The 24,169-nt window shown below is 43.8% G+C and overlaps 1 protein-coding gene across 3 annotated transcripts in view; it reads left to right on the forward strand.

The window, feature by feature from the left end:
* Window positions 1-24,169, forward strand: part of NEDD9 (neural precursor cell expressed, developmentally down-regulated 9) — a 69,097-nt gene that overhangs the window by 38,546 nt on the left and 6,382 nt on the right. For all 3 annotated transcript variants that reach the window (XM_083519192.1, XM_083519190.1, XM_083519191.1), the window contains one exon: window positions 20,866-20,967. In XM_083519192.1, coding sequence (XP_083375318.1) covers window positions 20,866-20,967 — 102 coding nt within the window. The remainder of the gene's footprint in view (window positions 1-20,865; window positions 20,968-24,169) is intronic.

Genomic DNA, 24,169 nt, shown 5'->3' on the forward strand with positions numbered 1-24,169 from the left:
TAATCCAGCTGCCCACCAAGATTTGTAACTGTCTTATATACAGCATATATTAGGAGGTACCTAACAGTGAACTTGGAGCTTGCTTGCTTCCTTGATGGAACTCAAAAGCAGAGATGGACTCAACGAAGGCCAAGAGATGGACCAAGAGACAACTGTTGCAAACTTTGTGGAGCAAGATCCCATGAATGAAGGGATACTGTTTGATATGCAATGATGGCTGCCATGTGAGAGCAATGCTGGATCCTTGTAGGCTGAAATGAAGAGCCTGTGACCTTCCAGATGTTGCTGGACTCCAACTTCCACCAGTCCCAGTCCACATGGCCAATGGTCATTGGTGGTGGGAGCTGTGGTCTAACAATGCCTGGAGGACGTAGGCAAGATGAGTCCAAGCACTGATCTCACACACTGTGAATGGTTCAAAGCCAGGTGGCTTATGATGAAGTCCTTTGTGCACTGCTATATGTGGCTGCTGAAATGTGTCCAGTTTAGTGAGTTGCAGATTGCTTGATTAGAAATGGTGTAGATAAGTTAGGATCTTTATCACAGTGGTTATCTTGGGTGTTGTTCTGTTGCCTATTCCACCATTTTCCATGCCTGGAGAACTGGAAATACCCACTCTAGGGCTTTTGGCATTGAGGCAAACTTGGATAGCTCACTAGCAACATCCTTCGACCTCATGCTTTGGAATTGTGTATCTTTGTCTTTGCTTCATGAGCAATTGCAAAAGCTTATTGCTGTTACGTTTGTTTATTTTAATGTATTTATGTACCTTCAGCGGTAATACCTGGGCAGTTCGCAACAATACGTTACAATGCTGATAAAATAAACACATCAAAATACATCACGGTCCACAGTAGACTAGCTCAGCTCTGTATTAACAGCCCTCAAATGCCTGAGTGAACATATGGGTCTTTAGCAAACATTGAAAGCCTGGGTTGAATAATTCTCTGCAGCAGCATAGGAGGTGCTATAGGGAAACTAGCACTGAGTGGTTTAAACAGTCAATCACAGGGAATGCTGGGGCTTGCAGCTCTGTGGGAACAGGGGGTCTCCCAGCAGCTCTCAACACTTTTAACCATCTACAGTTCCCAGGATTCTCTGGGGTAACACATGACTGTTTAACACAGTATGACATGGCTTTAAATGTACAGTTTTCATCATGTAGATATGTTAGGAGGGGATTCCAGGTACAAAGGAAACCAAAGGGCTGCTTGTTGTTGTTGTTTTCTTGCCCAGGCCCCATAGAGGTAGAGTCTACAGCAGTCATGGAACAATGCCAAACCTTGAAGTTTCTTTTAACAGGCTATTAGCAAGGCCAATATGATTACACTTAAGGGAAAAGTTTGTTGTAACTCTAGAGTAGTTAGGAAAAGCTCTGAAAACAAGAAAGGAAGGGAAACCATCTTCAAACCAATTATGTTGGGCAGTTTTTTAAAAGGATAATCTTCAATGCTTTCATGTTTTTCTTTAAAAAAAAACCTAATTAAAAAAGGATTTTTAAAAAATCTGTTGTGCCTTCCCTCCTCATCTAAACAAGGCAGCCTCTCATCTTAGATCCTCATCCTCAGGAGATCAGTAAAACAATCTTTTAAGTATTTAAGGGAGCTTGGCCTAGTGAACAGTTGAGCTCTAGGTTTCCTTGACGTCTAATGTGATGAATATCTTTCCTTCAACTGGCGGCACCTGTCCCCAGCAGATTAAGTGAACCGCTGTGCCTTCTCTCCCTAATACAGCCCATGCTTACAAGTGTTCTGTGTGTCTTGGCAAGGCTTGGGAGTTAAAAATATTCCATCTAGCATGATCTCAAAGACCCGTATTAATAGCAGAGGGTCAAAATATCTACAAGGCTTGTGGCTGCCCTGCAAATGGGCAAGTCCAGCCTTCTCGCAGGATTTTTCCATACAATCAGCTCGTAGCAAAAGTGAGTGCTTGCTTATTGATCTGTTGCACGCACTACAGATAGTTTTCTTCAAGAGTGTGGCGCTTGTCTCATTTCCCCAGCACTGGGTGTGTTATAATTTGTACATAAGAAAGCACAGTCCTTGTCCTATGTAGCATTGCCATGTGGAAATGTAGATGCCTAAATGTCACAGGCCCCTCCAGGACAGTGTTCGAAATTAGCCAGGCGCCAGGTGCGCTTTGCACCCCTTTTGACCAAGCGAAGATGCCTGGGCGCCTGACATCTCCACCATCTGGAGGTGCATGCCTGGGGATCATTGGGTCTGGACTGTTTTCACACACTAACACCACATCCTGTAGAATTCCATCAGTTATATTTTATCTGCACAATCAGAATGAATTTCAGGAACCAAAATGCTTTTTCTGTGCAGCCTGAACAGGAGCAGTCAACCTTAAGATTAAGAGGTTGGAAGAGGCCAATAGATATGTGGATTGTCCCTGGATCAAGTGACTTTTCCTCTCAAGCTAGTTCAAGGTTGTCATCTGAACTAGCCAGACGTTTAACTGAGAATCAATCCCAGTCAGTACGTTGTTTGAAAAATAAGACTTTAGAGTTGTCTTTCCCCAAAATGGCAACTAGCCAAAGTTTTGATGGGGAAGGAAACAGTGGGAGGCAACGAGAGGAGGAGGGCAAGGTTAAAAAAAGGATGCATAGGTGTGAGTACTGATGTGCGAATGAAACAGTAGAATTCTGAGGTGGCAGAATGGATTGTACCACTTCAGGATGCAGGTGGGGGGGGGGTTTCACAATTCTTAAAAAGTTGCCGGAAGGACACAATTAGCACTGCAGGGTGCCAGAACCAGACTAGAACCGTTCTTTCAGCTATGTGGGTTTTTGTTTTTTGTTTTTTTAACTAGAAGGGAATACTTTTATATGTTGGGTGGTATTCAGACTGGTGACCCTTCCAATAGTCAGAAATAATACAGTCCACTTCGGTTTCATTTTGGTTGGGGAAAAGAAGTGCAGCTCTTGGGCCTTGGACTGTTGAAAATCTTCTCTTTCATACACACTTCCCTCTCTTTCCCTCCTCTCTTGCATCCCAGTTCCTGCCAGGATATTTCCAATTGACAAATCATCTCCTATTTTTCCAAAGGCAGGAGGGAACCTGGTTACTTGTTCACTGTTTTGAACTTGATTCTAAAATGTTCTCATTTGCTAAGTGACTTCTACAACCTTCTCTCCAGATTAAGCGACATAGTTGGAAGTCAGCTAATCTGCAGAGAGAGGAACATGGGAGTTGTTTCACAAAATCAGTTTGTGCCTTCTCCCCAAAGCAGCAGGTATCTATGTGGGGGTTTGTGGTTCCAAGAAGCTTTTGAAAGAGGTGCCTACAAAGTGAGTGCTCATCAAGCTGTTTGCAAGCAGCTAATTCCCTCTGTGCAAATACGGTGTGTTTTGCTGCCGCGCAGTTTCCATTAAATAAGCACTGAGCACCATAAACCCCATGCTAACGCAGCAGTTACTGCTGGCAGACATGGTAAGGCAGGTCAAAGAGACGTCTCAAGGCAGGTGATTAGAGTGATGTCATGACTGGGGAATGCTAAGGCCATTGCTGTATCCACTTCTCTTCAGGAACTGAAACACCACTCTGAAAAGAAATGGTCTCAAATTGACTGACAAAAAATAATGGATGGCTTGAATAAGCCTTTGTTTGAATCCCTCGCTGGAAATGATCCTTTGACTGAATCTCTCATTAGAAGCAAGGTTTTCAGTCATGGTTGTTCACTGTGCAAAAATTACCTAAGGGGCTGATTCAAACAGTCAGTTTTTCATAGGTCTAATCTGCTCTAGACATTCAAAGCAACTGTAGTTTTTGAAGGGTGCTGGGAGTCGTTGGGAGAACCTTTTTCCCCTCACAGAGCTACAATTCCTTGGGAAGAGGGATTGACGGTTAAACCGATCTCTGAATTGAAGTCCTTTGAGGGGAATAGGGGGTCTCTCAGCACCCTTAACAGACTACAGTACCCAAGATTCTTTGGGAGAAGCCATGAATGTTTAATAATGTTCGGTCGTGATCTATAAATTATAGAATAAATAATATTACCTGGGGCAGAAAAAGCACTTCTGCAAATCAGCACCAGAGATGTTGTGTTTCTCAAATCAGTCTTGGCCTGAACCACAACAACTCTAATCTTTAGTGAACGTGATGCAGGAAATGCAATGTTGTTGACTCTTTGGCATAGATATATATCACTGTTTCATACGGCATTGTTTGGTACTTGGTAATGGTTGCTCTAGAATGAAGTGTAAAGTAACATTGCTGACTTTCTGACATAGTCTTCCAGGAGTGGCTTGGCTTGGCAGGAGGCACAGAGCCACGCCAATAGCCTCCTGGCAGGGGTGCTACTGTGGTGAGGGGCACCACACCCACTCTGCACAGCCCTAACCACTCTGCAACCTGCCCTTCCTGGTAAGTGGCACTGCTGCCTGGAGGCTGTTGCTGTGGCTCCACCCCCCTGGGTGAGCTGCCCCTGTAGTCTTCCACTATTGCTTCATATACCTTTGATGCTAACTGCTAGAAACAAAAGATTATCCTAACAGCTGTTTCTAGACAAACAGCTGTTAGGATAGTTCTTTGTTCCTAGGCTCTGCAGGATGAAATAGCAAGTTTACAGGCATGTGCGTGCATGCACACACATTTTTAAAAGGGTACTAACTTAGAATCCCTGCTATGCCAAGTCAATGGGTGGATTTAGCTGACATAATTCAGTGGAGGAAGTAAATTCTCCCCAGAGGCACTGTCTTTTTGATGATGATGATGATGATGATGATGATGCAGATGATGATGCACATTTTAGGGCCAAGACATGACATCGAAAACAGATTCTGAGGCTAAGCCAGCCTTGTATTTAAGCACTCACCATGTCACCAATGGTAATGAATTGCATTCAGACCCGTGCACTGAAATCCATGCCAGCAAGTTAATGGGCTGGTGGGAGGGAAATGAGGCACTCCATCCCTTCTCTGTACCCAGCATAGAAACCAAGTAGGTGCCAGTGGAATGTGGCGTTCTCTGTCCCTCCCTTACTAGCACATTAGTGGTGTTGTTTTTAATTCCACACTTTTGTTTAACTTATAATATTTCAAGCTTAGTAACTTTTGTGGGCTCATTAAGCTCATAGTGGCTCATAGTTAAGCCCTGGTCAAACCTAGTACAAATCGATTGTGCAGTCTCCTAAATCCAACACTTCTTATTTTATTATTTGCAATGCGTTTTTGCAAAATGCTTCCCTACCAAGTACTCAAAGCGTAGTCCAGCAATCTGAAAAGCAAACTGAACCATGGTGCCATAACATGCTCAGATCACATAAACACAGAAAACATGGAAAAAATTCAGGCAAGCAATTAACAGTTGTCGTTTACACGAAACCTCCATCATAGTCCAGGCCTTTCAGCCTTTGGTAAGCAGAAACAACCCCCCTCCCCTTCTTCATCCAGAATTGGCAAATAACTCTCACAGTAATGAGTCTATTCACCAGCTCGTTCATGTTCACATGTCCTTCCTTCCAATTAAGCTGCAGTCCCAGTCTCCATTGAGAAGGAAAACAATAACAGCAAGCAAGATGTATTCCAGAAATATTCTCCCTCTGGCTCATTATTGTTTTTATGCTGTGGTTCACATGCTGCTGAAAAAGTCAAAGGCTTTGGTTATGGTGAAAGCAGCTTAGGCTTGTTTGTTCTATATGAACAAGGCATGTTAACATCAAAGGGAGAAAAACATCTGCACTATTTGAAGTTTGGTTGTGAACCATATTTCCCCCCCATTTGAACACCACTTTTTTTTTTTTAAGCGCCCTCATTTCACCCTTGGTCACATAATGCCCCAGTTTCTTGCAGCATGCTTTTCAAACCAAAGTTTATTTTAGAAAAGCAGGCCTCTGAAGAACAACTTGCAGTTTCATTTTAACTATACAGAGGATGCAAAACTGGCTGTGTCTCTAGTGTGGAGGGTACTCTGGTTCAGTCTTCACATTCGAAATTTCTCCTACCTCTTTTAACAGAAGGTGAATACACCCTCAGTTGTGGGATAGGCCCTTATTTTATGTGTTTGTTTTTTTAATGGTTCAGGGGTGAAGATGCATCAAAGAATACCCTGGTCCATATATCCACATTTTCAAAATTTTCTAGATTACCAAATCAACGAAGTTCTACTCAAAATTGACCCATTTAAATAAGAAGACCAAAGTTAGTCTGTTTCCATGGGCCTATTCTGAGTGTGACTTAACACTGGATATAACTCAGCGTAATTATATCTGGCTCAATCCTATCCACATCTACTTGGAAGTAAGTCCTAATGAGCTTGCTAGGGCTTTTTACATTTAGGACTGCAGCCAGTAGCTACAAGAAAGTAAAAGAAATAATTACAAATAGATGTTTCAATTTAGGACAAAATCAAGAGGTAAGGCCTTTTTCTCAGTGTCCCAGAGGTTCCAGCTGCCAGTGCTGGTGGTCTTCCTGCTCTCTGGTGCTAGCCTTAGTCTTTACTATGGAGGAGGTAAATGTTTCACTTTGCTACTGAGAGTGACACTAAGCAACCTCTGGACTTTAATGACCATGTGAGGCCTGGAAGGTGAGCGGATGCAGAGACGTAGCTAGGGGGCAGGGTGGGTGTGCACTGGGCGCCACTCACCGAGGGTGTGGCACTTACTGTGGGGCTTGCAGTGCGCCCGAGCCACGCATCTCTCCTGGGCGTGAGACAGTGGCTTGGGCACCTGCACGCTCCGCGTTGCCCAAAACCGCAGCATGGGGCTTGTGTCTGCCCACTGCCTCCCCCTCAGCTGCCCTACAGTTACCTGAACTTCTATTTGTTGTAGTTACAGGTAGGTAGCTGTGTTGGTCTGCCATAGTTGAAACTAAATAATAATGAAAAATTCCTTCCTGTTGCAACTTAGAGACCAGCTAAGTTTGTTATTGGTATGAGCTTTCGTGTGCATGCACACTGTTTCAGTGTATCTGAAGAAGTTTGCATGCACACGAAAGCTCATACCAATAACAATAGCTTAGTAACCAATAACTTATGTGGTCTCTAAGGTGCTACTGGAAGGATTTTTTTGTTTTGTTTCTATTTGTTGTGTTTGAGGTGTTTCATTCACACATCCAAGTCATCACTTGATAACTGCGATGTACAGTGGTGCCTCGCAAGACGAAATTAATTCGTTCCGCGAGTTTTTTGTCTAGCGAATTTTTCGTCTTGTGAAGCACGGTGTCGGGAAAGTTTTGGAAAAGCTTCAAAAATTACCAAAAACCTCAAAAAAGGCTACCACACCGCGTTCTATGAGTTGCTCCTCGAGGTCAAGTCGCAACTGTATTAACGGTGTTAAGAAAAAGGAAACAAACTTGCAAGACGTTTTCGTCTTGCGAAGCAAGCCCATAGGGAAATTCGTCTTGCGAAGCAGCTCAAAAACCGAAAAACCCTTTCGTCTAGTGAGTTTTTCGTCTTGCGAGGCATTCGTCTTGCACCACTGTATGTGTGAGTGTTAAATTATCCATTTTATTACCTGGCCAAAGGATTTCTCCTGGAGGGAAAGCGTAAGAGGAGTGAACCGTTGTTTTTGCAGTCCTGGTTCTATTGCAGCAGAAAAGTCGTCATCTGTTACTTACCACACATAATGGTTGAGAACAGTCATGTATCTCAGCCATTTGCATTTATATCTGTGGTTATTCATCAGCTTTCAGGCTTTCTCAGAAAACCACTAATTGAAGAGTCCTTCTACCTTGAATATGCAGTAGTAAGAAATGATTCACTGATGTGTGACTGATGATTATTCTAAGGAAAATCCCAGAGTTTTTATAAGATGTCTCTGTAGGAGTAACTGAATGCTTTCATTAATGCTCTCAGCTGAGCATTAATTTGTTTTTGATCTCGATGGCAGCAGGGATCCATTTTAAAGGAGAATTAAATGGTGATGCTATTAAAAAAAAACTTCCCTCCCACAACAGCAAAGACTCTCTGTGGCAAAGGAAAGCATTTGGATTTCAGGAGTTAATATGACTATACATCAGCAATCAAAATTGGGTGTGTGTGTGTGTGTGTGTGTGTGTGTGTGTGTGTGTTACAGTGCTGGCCCCACAAGAAAAGTTCCAAAAATACATATTAAGGAGATACTTAACTTAAAAGCAATCCGTACTATTTCTTTTTCTTTTTTTAACTTAGGGGCAAATAGCACACCATCGATTGGTGGGATGCCTGTATTGCAACTGTAAAACAAGTTTGAAATAGGTTGGTTAGTTGGTTGGGAAGTCATTCTGAAATGTACTTCGACACATGGTTGGACTTCACCCTTGTGGTATCTGTGTGCTCTGGACTGCAACAACCATCATCCTTGGGCCTTGGGTCATGATCCTTGGGTCATGCAGGCTGGGACTGATGGGAGTTGTAGTCCATCTGGAAGGCACCAGCTTAGAGAACACTGTGAGCTCTCTCCCCCTTCTGCCCTCCCTGGATTTCACCAACAACCCCACAGCACGGTAATCTGCACCCACCCATAGTTTTGACCAATTTTTGACAAGTTTCATGATGTGTGAAAAACATGTTGTGGTGAGTTTCTATCTCGCGTAGTCTTACTTGGGGGTTCATTACGCTCATAGGCGATAATTTATGGAAACAATAGTTTTTATTTTGCTTTCAAAGTGTATCAACTTACAATGAAATATATGTCGGATGAGCTGAGAAAGCGTTTATCGGAAGAGGTAATTCAGTGAGTCACATAAGAGGGGCTTCCCCTACCCACATCACCTCTTTCCCTGAAAGTGACTCACTGCAAAGAGCACAGGCCTTTAGAGGCAGGTTTCTAATCCAGCTTTCCTCATTCAAGAGAGTCCTGCAAAGATCAGGGCCCTGGGCAGGCAGGCAGCATTGGGAAGAGCTGCTGCCCCAGCCAGGCAGCTCACCCTGGGAGAGGGGCCACCCTGAGGGGCCACACCAAAGGGAGTCGGCATTTCAGGGGTGGGGTGAGGGCACGGACCAGCCCCCCTGTGCCAAGTTATTAATTTAATGGGGATGGGGTTTAAACTTGGGGGTGTTTTAAAGTGTTATAACTTGTATTTGTATTTTTAGTTTACCCTTTTACGTTAGTTAAGTGTTTAAGTTACAGTGGTACCTCGGGTTAAGAACTTAATTCGTTCCGGGGGTCCATTCTTAACCTGAAACTGTTCTTAACCTGAAGCACCACTTTAGGTAATGGGGCCTCCCACTGCTGCCATGTGATTTCTGTTCTCATCCTGAAGCAAAGTTCTTAACCCGAGGTACTATTTCTGGGTTGGCGGAGTCTGGTAATCTGAAGCGTATGTAACCCGAGGTACCACTGTATTTTGTTTTAAGTGGGACAGGACAGGTCTGCCTGGAAGTCCAAGTATTGCTCTGCTTTTCTTTGGACCACATCATCAAGGCCGAGGGAGGGGGCTTGTCATCTGGGCAGCCCAGGACTGCCATACAGACCGCCCAGGCTTGCGCCCCAGGGAAGTCACTGTGGTGCTGCTAACGCAGCGGTTTGATTTCACCCCTGGAGCTGCACTCCAGGGGAGAGAGCCAGTGTGGTGTAGTGGTTAAGAGCGGTAGTCTCGTAATCTGGTGAACCAGGTTTGCATCTCCGCTCCTCCACATACAGCTGCTGGGTGACCTTAGGTTAGTCACACTTCTCTGAAGTCTCTCAGCCCCACTCACCTCACAGAGCATTTGTTGTGGGGGAGGACGGGAAAGGAAATTGTTAGCCGCTTTGAGACTCCTTAGGGTAGTGATAAAGCAGGATATCAAATCCAAACTCCTCTTCTTCTCCTTCTCCATTGTTTCTTGAGGCAGACAAAGGCCAGCAACTACAGCAGCTCCCCAAGGTCTCAAAAGGCAGAGATCCTTCTATGCTCCACTTCAAGATCTTTTTAACTGAAGATTTGGTGGGGATTGCACCATCTACCTCCGAAGCAACATACAGTATTCTCTCTCTCTCTGAGCTTTGGATTCTTTCATTAAAACAAGCGACTTGCGGGTCATTCTGGTTCCCCATCCGTGCTCATGTTACTCTGCTCAAAGAACAGCATTGATATCTGTATCTAACTAGCTAACACAGGGAGGGGATACTTTGATTCAATGTCAGCCCAGTTTATATTTTTATTCCCATTTAGAACACTTGATTTTATAGTGCCGGTCATAAAAGGGCTTCATATTTTCATACTAGCGACGGTGCAAATGCAGAGCAAATGCATATAACTTCAGGCATGTTACTAATGTGTTGATTCAAAGAATGCATAGAGTCGGGGAAAGCTAACAGGGGTATTGTTTGTTCACAGATACACAGTGAATCAACCTTTGTTTGTGTCTGATGTTGAAATATAGCACCACAGGCTGGTTGAGACTGGTTAAGGCAATTGCTTTTTTAACACCAAAGTGAGAGGCAGAGTATCATGGATTGAAAAAGATAATTACTGTGTCTTATCTAGCCTAGTGACTTACAGCTGTCTTTTGTCAACATTATTGCTGGCTTTTAATGCAAGTTAGAGCATTGTTTCTCTGCAATGTTATCACCTTTATTTAAAACGTGTTCCTATTTTTCTGTCTGAAATATATAGTAGACAAGCCCAGGTGGTGCTGATTAGTTATAAAATAATAGAGGGCTCTCCAAATCAAAAGTAGGACTGCATCACACTTTTAGCTATCCATGTCTGTTTGTTTTTTAAATTAGGCGTACATCTAAAAAAAAAGTCATATGTGAGAAAGTTACACAGCTGTTTGAAAACAGAGGCTTGGTTGGGTGGTGGGCTTGGCTGCCACTTCCTGTTGAGGTAGCAGCAAGCCTCTTTGGTCAGTCCTTGCTGTTCTGTGCAATGAAATTGCTGGGTTGAGGCCCCTCTTGATGGAGGACTTTGAGCTTTCCTTGAAGAAGGTCCTGGGTTCAGCCTGTGACATGCCCTGCTGAAACATGAATGGCTAATCCGTTGTTGCTGATCTACAGTTCCCATAAGCCCTGGCCAGCATGACCAGTGGTCATTGTAGTTCAGGAACATCTGGAGGGCTGTAGGTTAGCCTACCCTGTGCAAAAAAGGATATTGAGAAGCAGTGCTAGAAAATGCCTGAGACATTAGAGAGCAACTGCCAGTCAGTTTAGAGCAGTGTTTCTCAAACCTGTGTCTTCAGCTGTTATTGGACTACAAAGCCCATCATCCCTGACCACTGGTCCTGCTAGCTAGGGATGATGGGAGTTGTAGTCCAACAAAAGCTAGAGACACAAGTACTGGATTAGACAGTACAAGACCAATTGTCTGAGTCAATACAGCAGAAGGTCACATCTACACCATCCATTTATAGCACAGAGAATCCTGGGAACTGTAGTTTGTTAAGGGTGCTGGGGGTTGTAGTGTTGTGAGGGTTAAACCACAGTTTCCAGGACTCTTGGAGGGAAGTCGTGTGCTTTAATGGTGTGGATGTGACCTAAGGATGCTTCATAACTTTTCTGTTTTAACTGGCATGCTTGTATATGAAAATCTAAAAGCTTGATTTTTGTATAACCTGGCATTGCACATTCACTGAACAGTGTGTATAGTTCTTTAGGAGTTGGCCTATCTAGCACCAACTACCAAGAAAGCAAAGGAAAGGTAATAAACAGGCTCCCAAACCAAAACAGAACCTAGGTTTCTGCGCTTTTAGCATCTGTAGATTCCTTGCTGAGATTTCGTAAGCAGCTTCACTTGCAACATGTTTCCGTGTGGGAGCATTCCTGAAAAGCTGCAGAGAACAGTGGGTTCTTTTGTTAAGGACAATCAGTTTTAATTAGATTCCGTTTGCAAGTTTATTCTCTTCGGAAACTGCTACTCAACAGGAGCAGACTTTGGTAATGGCTGGAAATATAAGAGGCAAAGCTCTCATCTCAAAGTCTTTAATCCGATGCACCTGCCTCTGCCGATCTGACTCGAAGGACATGGCGGCAGGGGTCGAGGGCACCCTTGTTTGTTCTCTGATCTGACCCCTCTTGTTAAGTCATTGCACACCCACACACCTTTGATCTTTAGATGGCCATAAGGAAATGTAGGGAAACGCAATATTTCAAAAGAATCGCTTTATCAAGTTGTTTAACAAAAACTCCTGGAGTAAATGGGTCCAAGTAGCTGTTGAACCATTTTTGGAAAGGGTAAGGCAGTGTGGTGCAGTGGTTGGAGTCTTGGGCAGGGACCTGAGAGGTCAGGGTTCAAATCACTACTCAGCCATCAAGCTCACAGCCTCTCTAGCCTAACCTACCTCACGGGGGGGGGGGGGGGTTGTTGTAACGATAAAATAGGGGGGACAGCATGTATGCCACCTTGAACTCCCCAGAGGGCTGTAATGTAACCATACATAAATAAAATACCTCTCCAGGATCAGAAATCACTGTGATGTGATAAATGAAGTTGTGTTGGGGCACTGAAGAGAGACAGGTCTATGACCCTAGTTGCCTCTGATGCTCACTGGCATGTCACCATCTCTCAACCCAAGAGACTTATAATAGTGTCAAACTGAGGACAAGAATGAGAAATAGAACATGCAGTGAACCCTTCTTGCATCTTTACACATAATTCAGCGCCATTCAGTTCAGTGAGGCTTACTGCAGGTAAGTGTGCCCTTTCTCCAAACCCTGGAAGGAAAAGGTAGCAAACACGCCGCTACTCTCACATTTCTGACTTGGTGATGAGATTGAAGAGTGGAGAGAGAAGCAAAAGAGCAACCGAGAAGTGCTCAGCCAGGTGAGAAGATTATATATGGCTCTTTCCTGCCCCTGTCAGGGCACAGTGAGTGAGAGTGGCTCTCATTGAGTTCTCTCTAGCAAACTTAACAGGAAAACGCTGTGAGCTTCAGCTCCTATCATGTCCTATCTAGCAAACATGCATTGTTGGTTTGACTAAGATCAGAGAACAAGGCCCTGTCAGTAGTCACAGCTCTGTCCTGCCCCCACTCCCTAAAAGTCCTTTGAGTAGCACATCTGTGCTCCGGGAGAGTAGGTGTAAGCCGGTGCAACTGTGCCATAGGACTCTCTTCCAAACTCCTTTCTTGTGTTGACTGTTTCTATGTCATGCTCTACATGACAGGTATGCACTGAACATAATGTCGAGTAGCAATGCTTCCCCACTGTGTTAAACATTATGAGATCCTTGGCAGTTCTGCCGCTTTCCGACAGTGCACAGATGTGTCAGATTCTGGTCTGGTGTGCTGTTGGTGGTGGTATGGGATCCACAGCCATGATTCCTCACTGGGAGTCCATTGTGGGTGTAGGGGGACAACCTAATATACCTGACATAACAGTGGGGCCAGACGTTTCTTCAGATTTCATTTCCAGCTGCAGTAACGATGAAAACAGCTTGTCAGTTACTGCTGAAAGACTGCTAGTCTAGATGGATTGTTGGTCTGATCCAGGAAGGCAGTTCTTCATATGTTCTTAAATGCTCTCCTGGTTGTTTCCTCCCCTCTCTCTGTTAGGTAATGAATAGGAAGGATTTCTCTCTCTCCCCCTGCCCCTTTTGTGTAAGGAAAAGGGATTTAATGAACCGCAGAGCTGGCTGCTTGACAGGGGACATGCACACTCAGCGTTTTTCTTGGTAAAAGAACACAGAGCTGGCATAGACAAGACCCAAGTTACCACTATTGCAGGACTAAGGACTCTGACAGACTTTCTGCTTTGTTCTTTTGATAATGGTTATTATTATTATTATTATTATTATTATTATTATTATTATTATTATTATTAAATGCATCTCTTTCATAGTGCAGGTTTAACGTACGTCCTTTACTTTTTTTTAACCACTTACCCATGCTTCGTTGTTCTGCGTAGCTGAAATGGCCACAGTGTTTTTGGCAGTTATTGGCAAGTGTGTCAGGGAGAGAGGGAGAGACTGTGGGTGCACCATCTGGTTCTGTTAATGCGTAAACAAGTAAAAAATTCTGATTTGAGATGTAGGGTTTTCAAGAACCAGATGACCACAGGCATTCTTCTAAGTAAGAGGAAGGATGGGGTATGTGTGGAAATGACAGCCTGCAGTTCATTGACATTTCTCAGGAAGCACATTCCTGCATACCAGAAACTCGAAGGAAGTGAGGGCAAAGAAGGGGCTGTGAAGGGGGAAAGCATCTTCCCCCCCTCTGCCTACGGTCCCCTTCCTTTGGAGGCTCATTATACTCAATTGCAAGAAAATGTGCTTTTGGGGTTTGTTTTATTTAAATGTATAGATGCTCTGAAGGTGTAGGGAGGGCAAAGTACAGTATTTTTCACTCTATAAGACGCACCAGACCACAAGATGCACCTAGTTTTTGGAGGAGGAAAACAAGAAAAAAAAATATTCTGAATCTCAGAAGCCAGAACAGCAAGAGGGATTGCTGCACAGTGAAAGCAGTGACCCCTCTTGCTGTTCTGGCTTCTGGGATAGCTGCGCAGCCTGCATTCACTCCATAAGACGCACACACATCCCCCCTTACTTTTTAGGAGGGAAAAAGTGAGTCTTATAGAGCAAAAAATATGGTAATTGCTTGAAACTAGACCGAAACGGAACAGATATGAAAACCCCATATTGTCTGTCCAGCTCAGCTTATCCCAGCCACCAGACAAATCCAAAGAGAACTTGAAGTGCTTCTGAACCTTCAGCTTTTAACTCCATGTCAATTTCATGTGTTCACCAGAGCTGCTTCCACGTGGCTGGAAGCCGCACTGTTCTGGCCATGTCTGGTAGGAAGGAATTGTGTGGGTTGGGTGAATAACGTGACTCTTTCCCACACCAAGCCCCAGGGAGGAGTAACACTGGCATGGGAAGGAACCAGGACGCTTGCCCAACCCACACAACGTCTTCCTATAAGGCTTTTTATAACAACTCTTTTAACCACTTGGATGAAGTTGTCCTGCTGCTGCATTTACATTTGCCTTACGTTGCATGATTTCTTCTTGTTGCAGCACTTTATTCAATAGAATATATTGTGCACTGCCCTGGAATCAGTTATAAGGATTTTTACAGAAACAAACAAATATGCCGGTATTATTCCTGGAGTACTGTGATCCAGTCCCTGTAAATCATGGATCTGACATGGTTAATCTCCACAAAGCAAGCAGGCTTTTTAGCTGAGGTAACCCCCCCCCCCAAAAAAGCTGCCTGAATATGACCTTATTGTATGAAATAGTTGCATGGATGGTACAACCATTAAGGTGCTTTATCTTTATCTTAATGCAGGGCTGCTGAACCTGCTCCTTTCAAAATGCTGTTGGACTCCAACACCCATCAGCCCTTGCCAGCATTGGTCAGGGATGATGATGGGAGTTGTAGTCCAACAACATATGGATATGAAAAACCCAGGTTTTCTATCCTTGCTTTAGGAGATGTGTAAGAGTTGTATGCATATAAATGTCAAGCCTATATCCAAATTTTGGCCCTGGGTGGAACCAGACACAGGAAAAAACCCCGCTATTAATAAGTCAGAAATTAGATCGTTATAACAAAAGAAAAAAAATTCTATGGAAAACCGCATTTTAAAATTTCCTGCTCTCTGGCACCATCTGGTGTTGCATGTTTATAACACATTCAAATTGCTGTTCCTTTACTAATGTAGCTGAGTCCCTGGAGGGTGTGTGCTTTAGCTCCAGGTCCCTGAAATAAACATCTGGAGTTGGGGCTGAAGCTGACATATGGGCTGGAATCTGCTGAACCTCAGGGTCCCTTCCAATTCTATGAAGTACAGTAGTCCTGGAAAGGGCAGAAGTGCAGGCTCCTAGCACCTGTACCAAGTTCATCACTCCAGAGACTTCACACTGACTGCCAATCCCAGGTATTAATGGTGCACATCCTGGTTCCCTTTTGCCTCTAAAGAGAGCTCAGTACACACCTTCCAGGGTAAGTTGACTAGGCTAAGTCTCAGCCTTAGGACCCTGAAGTTAATGGTTCAAACCACCCCAGATTCCCTGTCCATTTGGACTAGGACATAGTAAGTTGCCTTATACCAGGTCAAACCAGTAGTCCATTTTAGCTCAGAAGATGTGTCCATAGGGAGGACAACAAGTTAGTTCTTCCTAAGAAACAAGTGCCAATGTTTTTAACAGGGCGAGTGCAGTAAGATTTCTTTAGATGTTTACGATTCTTCTCCCTCATGCGGAGTGTGGCTTTGGAGGCACCCGGGCAAAAGTCAGTCTGTTTCTTAATCCGTACATTGCAGGACAAAGGGTCATTAGAGTGATTCTTCATCATTAGAAGTAATTTCAGAAATATGAGATGAGAAAATGTGGTGGGAAAACAAACCAATTCCCCAAACATAGGGATTAGAAACAAACTGCATGCCCTTGAGGGATGGAAATTGTCCTAGCGTCTGTGCATCCCGCATTGTGGGTATGGAAAGCAACCACTATCAAATTTAATTTGGCTTTCATACTCTTGATTTACAACAATACTCTGTGCTCGCAACTCCGGTTGATTTCAAGAAAATTCCTTGCACCTCTCAAAATAAATAAATACAGTACAGTGGTACCTCGGGTTAAGAACGTAATTCGTTCTGGAGGTCTGTTTTTAACCTGAAACTGTTCTTAGCCTGAAGCACCACTTTAGCTAATGGGGCCTCCTGCTGCCGCTGTGCTGCCGCTGCACGATTTCTGTTCTCATCCTGAAGCAAAGTTCTTAACCTGAGGTACTATTTCTGGGTTAGCGGAGTCTGTAACCTAAAGTGTATGTAACCTGAAGCGTATGTAACCTGAGGTCCCACTGTAAGGAAAAAAGTCCTCGGCTGGGATGCAAAATTGTGTCCTTGAGTGGCCCAGGAGCCTGGGTAGCAATGCGTATATTACTATCAGAAGTGCAATATATTTAACGGCATCCCTGAAGTGTGAATGGGGATTTCCTTGTGTCCAAAAGCACCATCTGCACCATCTATCTACATGGTACCTGATCTGGCAAGGAAATTGCATGAGGAAGCAAGTTTCCACTTAGGTAGCTCCCTTGTTGGGTTGGGGCAATATGAAGAAGCTTCAATTTTTATTTTTTTGCATTTCTATCCCACCTTTTCCTCTACGGAACTCAAGGTGGCGTACATGGTTTCCCCCTCCCCATTTTATCCTCACAACACCCCTGCAGGGTAGGTGAGGCTGAGAGACGGTGACTGGCCCGCGGTCACCCAGTGAACTTCATGGTCGAGTGAGGATTCAAACCCTGGTCTCCCGGGTTCTAGTCCAACACTCTAACCGCTACACCACGCTGGCTCAAAACTCTCCATAGGACTACAGCTCTGCATGCAGTCAACCAGCTGGCAAGTTGCCACCGCCAGCAGATTTTTATGCAGCTAGCTTTGGGCAAATGGAACTATCCCCAGGTGGACAGGCCCATGTGAATGGCAAGCCTTACAGACTTGCTGCAGAAGTCACCTGTAAATACAAGGGTCCACACAGGCAGTTGGGGGGGGAGGGGGCACCCATGTAAAATAGGGGCCGCATTGTTGCCTTCCTCCTCCCATGTTGCAGTACACAAATGATCAGTTGCAGAGGGAGAAATCCAAAACTAGATTTTCAGGAATTTAACATGAAGCCCTGTGTATGTATGTGATTACTTGCGTATGTATGTATGTATGTGATCATTTGGCCAGGTTCCAAGAGCAGCACATTTCAGCATTGCAAAGTTTGAGCATTTTCTCCATAGCTCGTATAAGCAGCCTGACGCCAAAGTTTTTGCATTAAAAGAAAGGATTAAAATTTAAGGCTGCCTGGGGAAGAGACTTTTGTTTCTCATTTGCCGTATCTGTTCTCCTAAAGGAAAGGTTTGCAACACCACGGGGACTTGTTATTTATGTTAAACAGAATCTCTGCAACTTAAAGAGCCCCTGGAGGACAAGTCATAAAATGAGCTCCCCCCCCCCTTTTATTTTCTTTGAAAAAAGTCTTTTTGTTGCAAAGCATTTCTGCCGCAAGTATGCTTAGCATTCAGAATTAGTAGGCAGTCTAATAATAAACTTGTCACTGAGAGATCTGGAGTAGATATTTTGCACATTTGTCAATCCTAGGGAAAACATTGCTTTTAAAACTGTTTGGGGGCTTAAGGGAGGAAAGAAGGCTGAAACTGCTTTTGGCACTCCTTGGCTGTGTGTATGAACATTTGCAATTGTGATGGCAATTCTGATAATGATGATGGTGGTGGTGGTGGTGGTGGTGGTGATGATGATGATGATACTATATTTATACCCCACCCATCTGGCTGGGTTTCCCCAACCACTGGGCAGCTCCCAACAGATTCAAAACAGAACACACACACACACACACACACACACACACACGGTACACAAATGCATGATATACCGATTTGGGAAGGTCTGCCTTGCTGTTTTCACTTCTGAAGTTGGACCATGGGCATACCTGATGAGCCTGCATAAGTGACAAGTGAGGGTAGCTCTGATCTGGTATGAAGGGCGGTATAGGAATTTATTAAATAAATAAATCTTACAGCCATGTTAGCTGCACTACTTGTGACATCCTTTGCACCTAGCAAAAGGCCAGAGAGAAAATGATGGTGCTTAACAGATTTAAATGAAACACAATTCATTGGTGGATGATGTGTTTTGCATGCACAAGGTTCCAGGTTTGATACCTGTCATCACCAGCTAGAAGGATCACATAACAGGAAATAAGTTTTCCTGAGATCCTGGAGAGCCAGAGTCAGTGCAGATGATGCTGGACAAATAGCCTGGCCTAGTATAAGGCACCTTCTTGTATCCCAAATATTTCTTTGTTAAACCCTTCTTTAGTACATCAATATACAGCGAAACCATTCTGCGTAATTTAATTAGATTTCTTGTGAGGGTAGCCATGAGATTTCAGTCATGACAACAAGAAGTTATTTGGAAAAGTTGCCACATAATGTGACCATGCATTAAAACAATGCTGTTTGCAAATAAATGTCTTGCTACATGCTGGGGTTTGCTGGCATTTTACCAGAGAAATTAAAAGTAAATTTCATCTCGATTTGCCTTCTTTTAAATTAAGCAGCACTGCTTCCTAACAACACATTCTCAGGCATCTTTTTTGGTTCTGTGTCTGGGCGTTAATAAAAAAAATGTGCAGCTAAATAACATTTATTATTTTGGCAGTATCAGTTTCCTCTATAAAGTTTGTTGATGGCTTTAGTGTTAGTTTTTAAAAGTTGCACTTAACTGCATATTTGCCGGGGAGAGTCAGATGTTCATTCCAGATGTAAAGCATTCATTTGTTAACCCAGTTTAATCTGAAGCTGGTTTGTAAATTCAGATGAGGAGCTCCTTTATAGCAGGTGAAGAAAAATTAGTGATGTGATCAGAACACCTGGAATTATTATTTTTAAAATAAATATAGATTTCCAATATACAACAGCAATTACCAAAAAAAGAGGGGAAATGCAAAAACAAAACTCCAACTTACCCCCTCCAGGATGGATCAGTCTATTTAAGAACACCTGGAATTCTTAAAGATCAGCAGCTGGGTGCAGAATAAGCTTAACAGGTGTAGAGTTCCTTGCTGGCATATAGCCATACAACAAGACTCTTCCTTCTTGAGCTCCCCTTGACTCCCCAAGTCCTGGAATGGATTAGCCTGTGATTCACCCAGGACATTCTAAATATTGCCTTGGATTGAGGAAAGGATCTGTCACAAACACCACAGAGTCCCACAGACTGTAGCTTGCATAGGAAGCTACAACCAACCATGGCTGTCTGCTGAGTGCACCTATATGACACGCTCTGAAATCTGTCACCCGTGTTTCTCATTCATGCATTGATTTTTTGGTGTGTACTTGAAATATGTAATACATGAAGCATCTCATAATCATAGGTATACAATCACTGGACACCCTCTCTCCAAACACTGACTCTGAGTTTAAATGCAGTCCTCAGTCTCATCAATGTCACTTCAAGCTATCATTGCAGCATAAAATCCATGGGTGAATGTGGTCTATGTGCCAGATATGCTGGTTGGCTACATCTGATCCACAGCTAATCTCCATGTGGGCATACAGATTGACCGTATTGCTGGCAACCCGCCTGTCACAAGAAACAATGGAGTGCTCCTCCAAGGCTGTGTGAAGTCAAATCATGGCGTCAGCAGCACCAAAGCCTGGGCAGTGTGTGTGGACGTCCTCGGCTTCCCAGGCGACAAGACTCTGCTATTGGCCTCACTTACGTGGTCCAAAGGAAAGCTGAGCTATGTTTGGCACCAGCTTGGCTGCAGGAGGTGCCGGAAGGAGGCGTACAAGGCAGCATCCAACCATCTTAGGGACTTCACTTCGGATTTGTGCAGGGTTTACTCCTTAGCTCTGTATTCTCCCAAAGATATCCCACAAGGCTGTGGAGGTTTAGAATAAGAGTTTTCATTCTCCCAGATGGGCTTCCTTCCTTCCCAGATTGATTAGTAGCAGATAAATAAAGCATCTCTCTCTCTCTCTCTCTCTCTCACTCTCTCTCTCTCTCTCTCACACACACACACACACACACACACACACACACACACAGAGAGAGAGAGAGAGAGAGAGAGAGAGAGAGAGAGAGAGAGAGAGATCTCACACATTAGGCTGCTAGATAGATAGATAGATAGATAGATAGACAGACAGAGTGCTTTTTTCTGGGGGGAATGCATATCCCTAAACATTTTGTGAATCTAAGTTTGGCCTCATTGAGGGGCAGTGTTTCAATATGAGTAGGAAAATGAGAGTATCCCTAAACATTTTTTAGAAAAAAAGCACTGCATGATTGATAGATACACACACAGAGGATTAAACTTGTTATGAGCTATCTTAGGTATACTTTTTTTTTTACTCTCAAAATAACGATGGTTTGGGTTTTCCCCCTGGTAAAACTGCCATCAACCAGTGAAATGAATGTTTGTATAGAGACTCTTAACATGGCTGACCTGTGTCTGGCCAAGTGCCTCAGTATTTATGTTTTCCTGTCTTTCTCTTTGAACCCATAGGTAGTAACTCCAGTCAGGTCAGGACAAGGTTATGTTTATGAGTTCCCTACCAAATACCAGAAGGATACCTATGACATCCCACCAATTCGTCCTCTCCAAGGGGTAAGTACCAATAAAGCTGTCAATGGCCGTTGAAATTAATCTGCATCTGAGGTCTTGGCATTTTATCTATTTCCTAAGTGTAGATCAGGTTTACTCATTCCAGATTTTTTTTTTTTTAATAATCTCTGACCAGATTGCCTTTCCCACTCTCTAGATGGCCACAGAGTTTAATGAATGCACTGCATGTGGCTCAAAAATAGCAAATATGCATCTGTTTTCTAAGGGAATAATCTATTCAAGTGGTCACACAGAATACCTGAAAGCAGAAAGCAATCTGTTGTGTGTGTTTTTCCAAATGCTGTTTCTCAGTTCAAATGTTTTTCCCCCCTCCATATATGAAATATTGGTTCCTTGAATATAAGTACAAATAGCTTAGCTGGACTTGCATACTATAAGAAAATAGAGCATACTTGCCTGTGTAGGTTCAGGGTTTGTTAGCTTGTTTTTACTCTGAGGTTATCCTGGCCACAAAGACTGTGTCTCCCAGCATGCCCTGGGGCATCTCAGTGGGTTCTGAATAGCTCAGTAGGTTAGAACATGGTCTGATGATGCCAAGGTCGCAGGTTTGATCCCCGTATGGGACATTTCAGGGGGTAGGACTAGATGATCCTCAGGGTCCCCTCCCATTTTGCACAGGGACTTGTGTATTGTTTCCAGTGTAACAAGTACCCCTTGAAATTGATTTGTGCTGCAGGCAGCAGCCTACTTGTTGTATGATGGAGCCCAGCCTTTCTACTGCATGTCTGGCTGATGTCCTGCTTAGACATTTCAGAAAGTCTTGCTGATCTCCTTTGCTTCGTGCCATGTTATATTGGGACTGGCAAAGAATGAAAGCATGGCTGCCATGTGTTAGGGGGACCCGCGCGAGTGCAAAATATCTGGGCGAGGAATTTCTCGTTTCTGTCCTGCATGTAGAAGTTCCTCACTGGCTAGGAGTTCAGCAACATGGGCCTTCCCCATGACGTTGGTGGAGCAATCTTTGCAAAGAGCAAGCACCCAAGAGAGAGGGAGAAATACCCAACCCAGCCCTTCCTGCTCCACATCTTAAGGTCCAGGGGGACTGTAAATGGCACACATATGTGCTGATCTCAGTGGAACAGAGCAGGGAGGGATAGTGGGGCGGGAGAGTTAATTCACACCTCATGAAAATTGTTAGGGATTAGGCATCAATTACCATCAGCAGCTGCAGTTCATACTTCAGTGGAGAAGGAGCAGGGCGGCCGCTCTGAGATAAATCACAAGTGTCAAAGCTGCAGGAGGATCGAGCCCCGTGTCAGAAGCCTTTTCCTGTAGATCGCTTTCCTACGGTCATAGTCAATTTATTGCTACAGCACATTTTCCACAAATGCACATATGCTTAAAGCAAAAATTAAGCAGACTACAGTAATAATAGTACACAAGCACAATGTTAGATTATTATTATTATTATTATTATTATTAATTATTATTATTATCAGTGCTATTTTTGTAGAAAAAGAGGTGCCAGAACTCACCATGAACTCCTCCCATGTTCTCTTAGAATAGCAATGGCGCCCACCTGAGAGCTGTCACAACTGAATTCCTCCCCACTCCCCATTTGACCCGTATTACAACCCTGTGAGGTGGGCCAGGCTGAGAAGCAGTGACTGGCCCAAGGTTTCCCAGCGAGCTTCAAAGACGACTGGTTGATTGGAACCTTGGTCAGACATTTTCACTGCTGTGCTACAGAGGATGGAAGTTGATGTTGGAATTTGGACACAAGGTGTTTCCCAGGAGGGGGTAGATATCACAGGGTACGGGTATATAGGCTGAGACTGCTCCTCAATGCCAGGTTGTCAGCTGAATCCCAGGTGGCCTCAGCAGTGCAGGGTACCTATGCCTCATTCACCAGCTACAGCTGTTTCTGGACTTAGATAAGCTGGCTGCAGTGATTTATGCTCTTAATAACCTGCAACTGGACTGCTGGAATGTTCCCTACATGGGGCTACTCCATCTTCTTAACCACCCAAATCAAGCTGCATAGTACCAAGGTGGGTCAAGTTATTTGGGGGCCAGAAAAAAGGCGATATATATATATATATATATATATATATATATATATATATATATCCCAAGTGTCTCTCCCTGGCAGTAAAATATATACTAATAAATTAAATCGCTAACCATTTATGGCCCTTTCATCACCACCCAAAATCAGCTGCCCAAGGCAACCCGCCTAACAGTTAAGGCCAGCCCTGCTAATGTACAAATTAAAATTTAACAAGCCACTGGAGCTCAAATGTTAAATTGCGGGACTTCTAACAAAATACGCAGCTTGTCACGAAAGTGGGCCTCCTTCCTGAAGGACTGGAAAGTAGCCAAGGTAACCTCAATTAAAAAGGGGGGAGGGGAATCCAAAGGGAAGCTGAACAATTAACGACTCGTTATGTAAGCCTTTGCTGGCTTTACAAGGGGCATAGGAAAATTCATGGAGGGTAGTTTTAATGGCCATTGATAGACCCAACAGTGTAATCCTGTACATGTCTACTCAGAAGTAAGTCCCTTTGGTTCAGTGTAAGTTGACACAGGATATGAGCCTAAATGGAACTTCGTGTTCAGGAGCTGTATGCCACTGAATAGCAGTAGTTGGGCAGCGAGTCCAGGGCAATTGCCATCATGTCTTGTTTGGGGGGCCTCTCCGAAGGGCAACTAATCCCAAGTTTCCAAATCCTTTTGAAATCAGGATCCTAGCCTAGACGGTGAGGGTTGATCAGTGGGGGCTCATCTTCTGTCCATGTTCTGAAATTTCTCTCGTACACATTTCTCTTCTACTGATCTGGAATCTGTCAAAACAATTCCAAAATTCTACTAAAACCACATTTGATAGTGATCGTGATAAGTTAGTTGGACTCAATGGTCTGACTTGGGAGTTAATCCAGCCACTCAATGGGTAACCTTGGACCACTTGTTACTTATTAACTTGATCCTACCTCACAAGGTGTTTGTGAAGAGTGAAGAGACCACATAAGCCGCCACGAGCTCCTGGAGAAAAGTTGGGATACAGATGTAATGAATAAATAAATATGACCCCAGTCCTTCAGAAATATATTTCCAAAATATGTTTGTTCTTTTCCAAAACGGGAAAACCGGTCCTTTAGAAAAGCATGAGAGTGGTCTGGAGATGTCTTTGCATGTCGCCATTGTTGTTTGTTGTTCTTTAAACCCGAAGCAACAGCAAGTAAAA

This window comes from Podarcis liolepis (assembly GCF_965112155.1).
Source record: "Podarcis liolepis genome assembly, chromosome: 8".
NCBI lineage: Eukaryota > Metazoa > Chordata > Lepidosauria > Squamata > Lacertidae > Podarcis > Podarcis liolepis.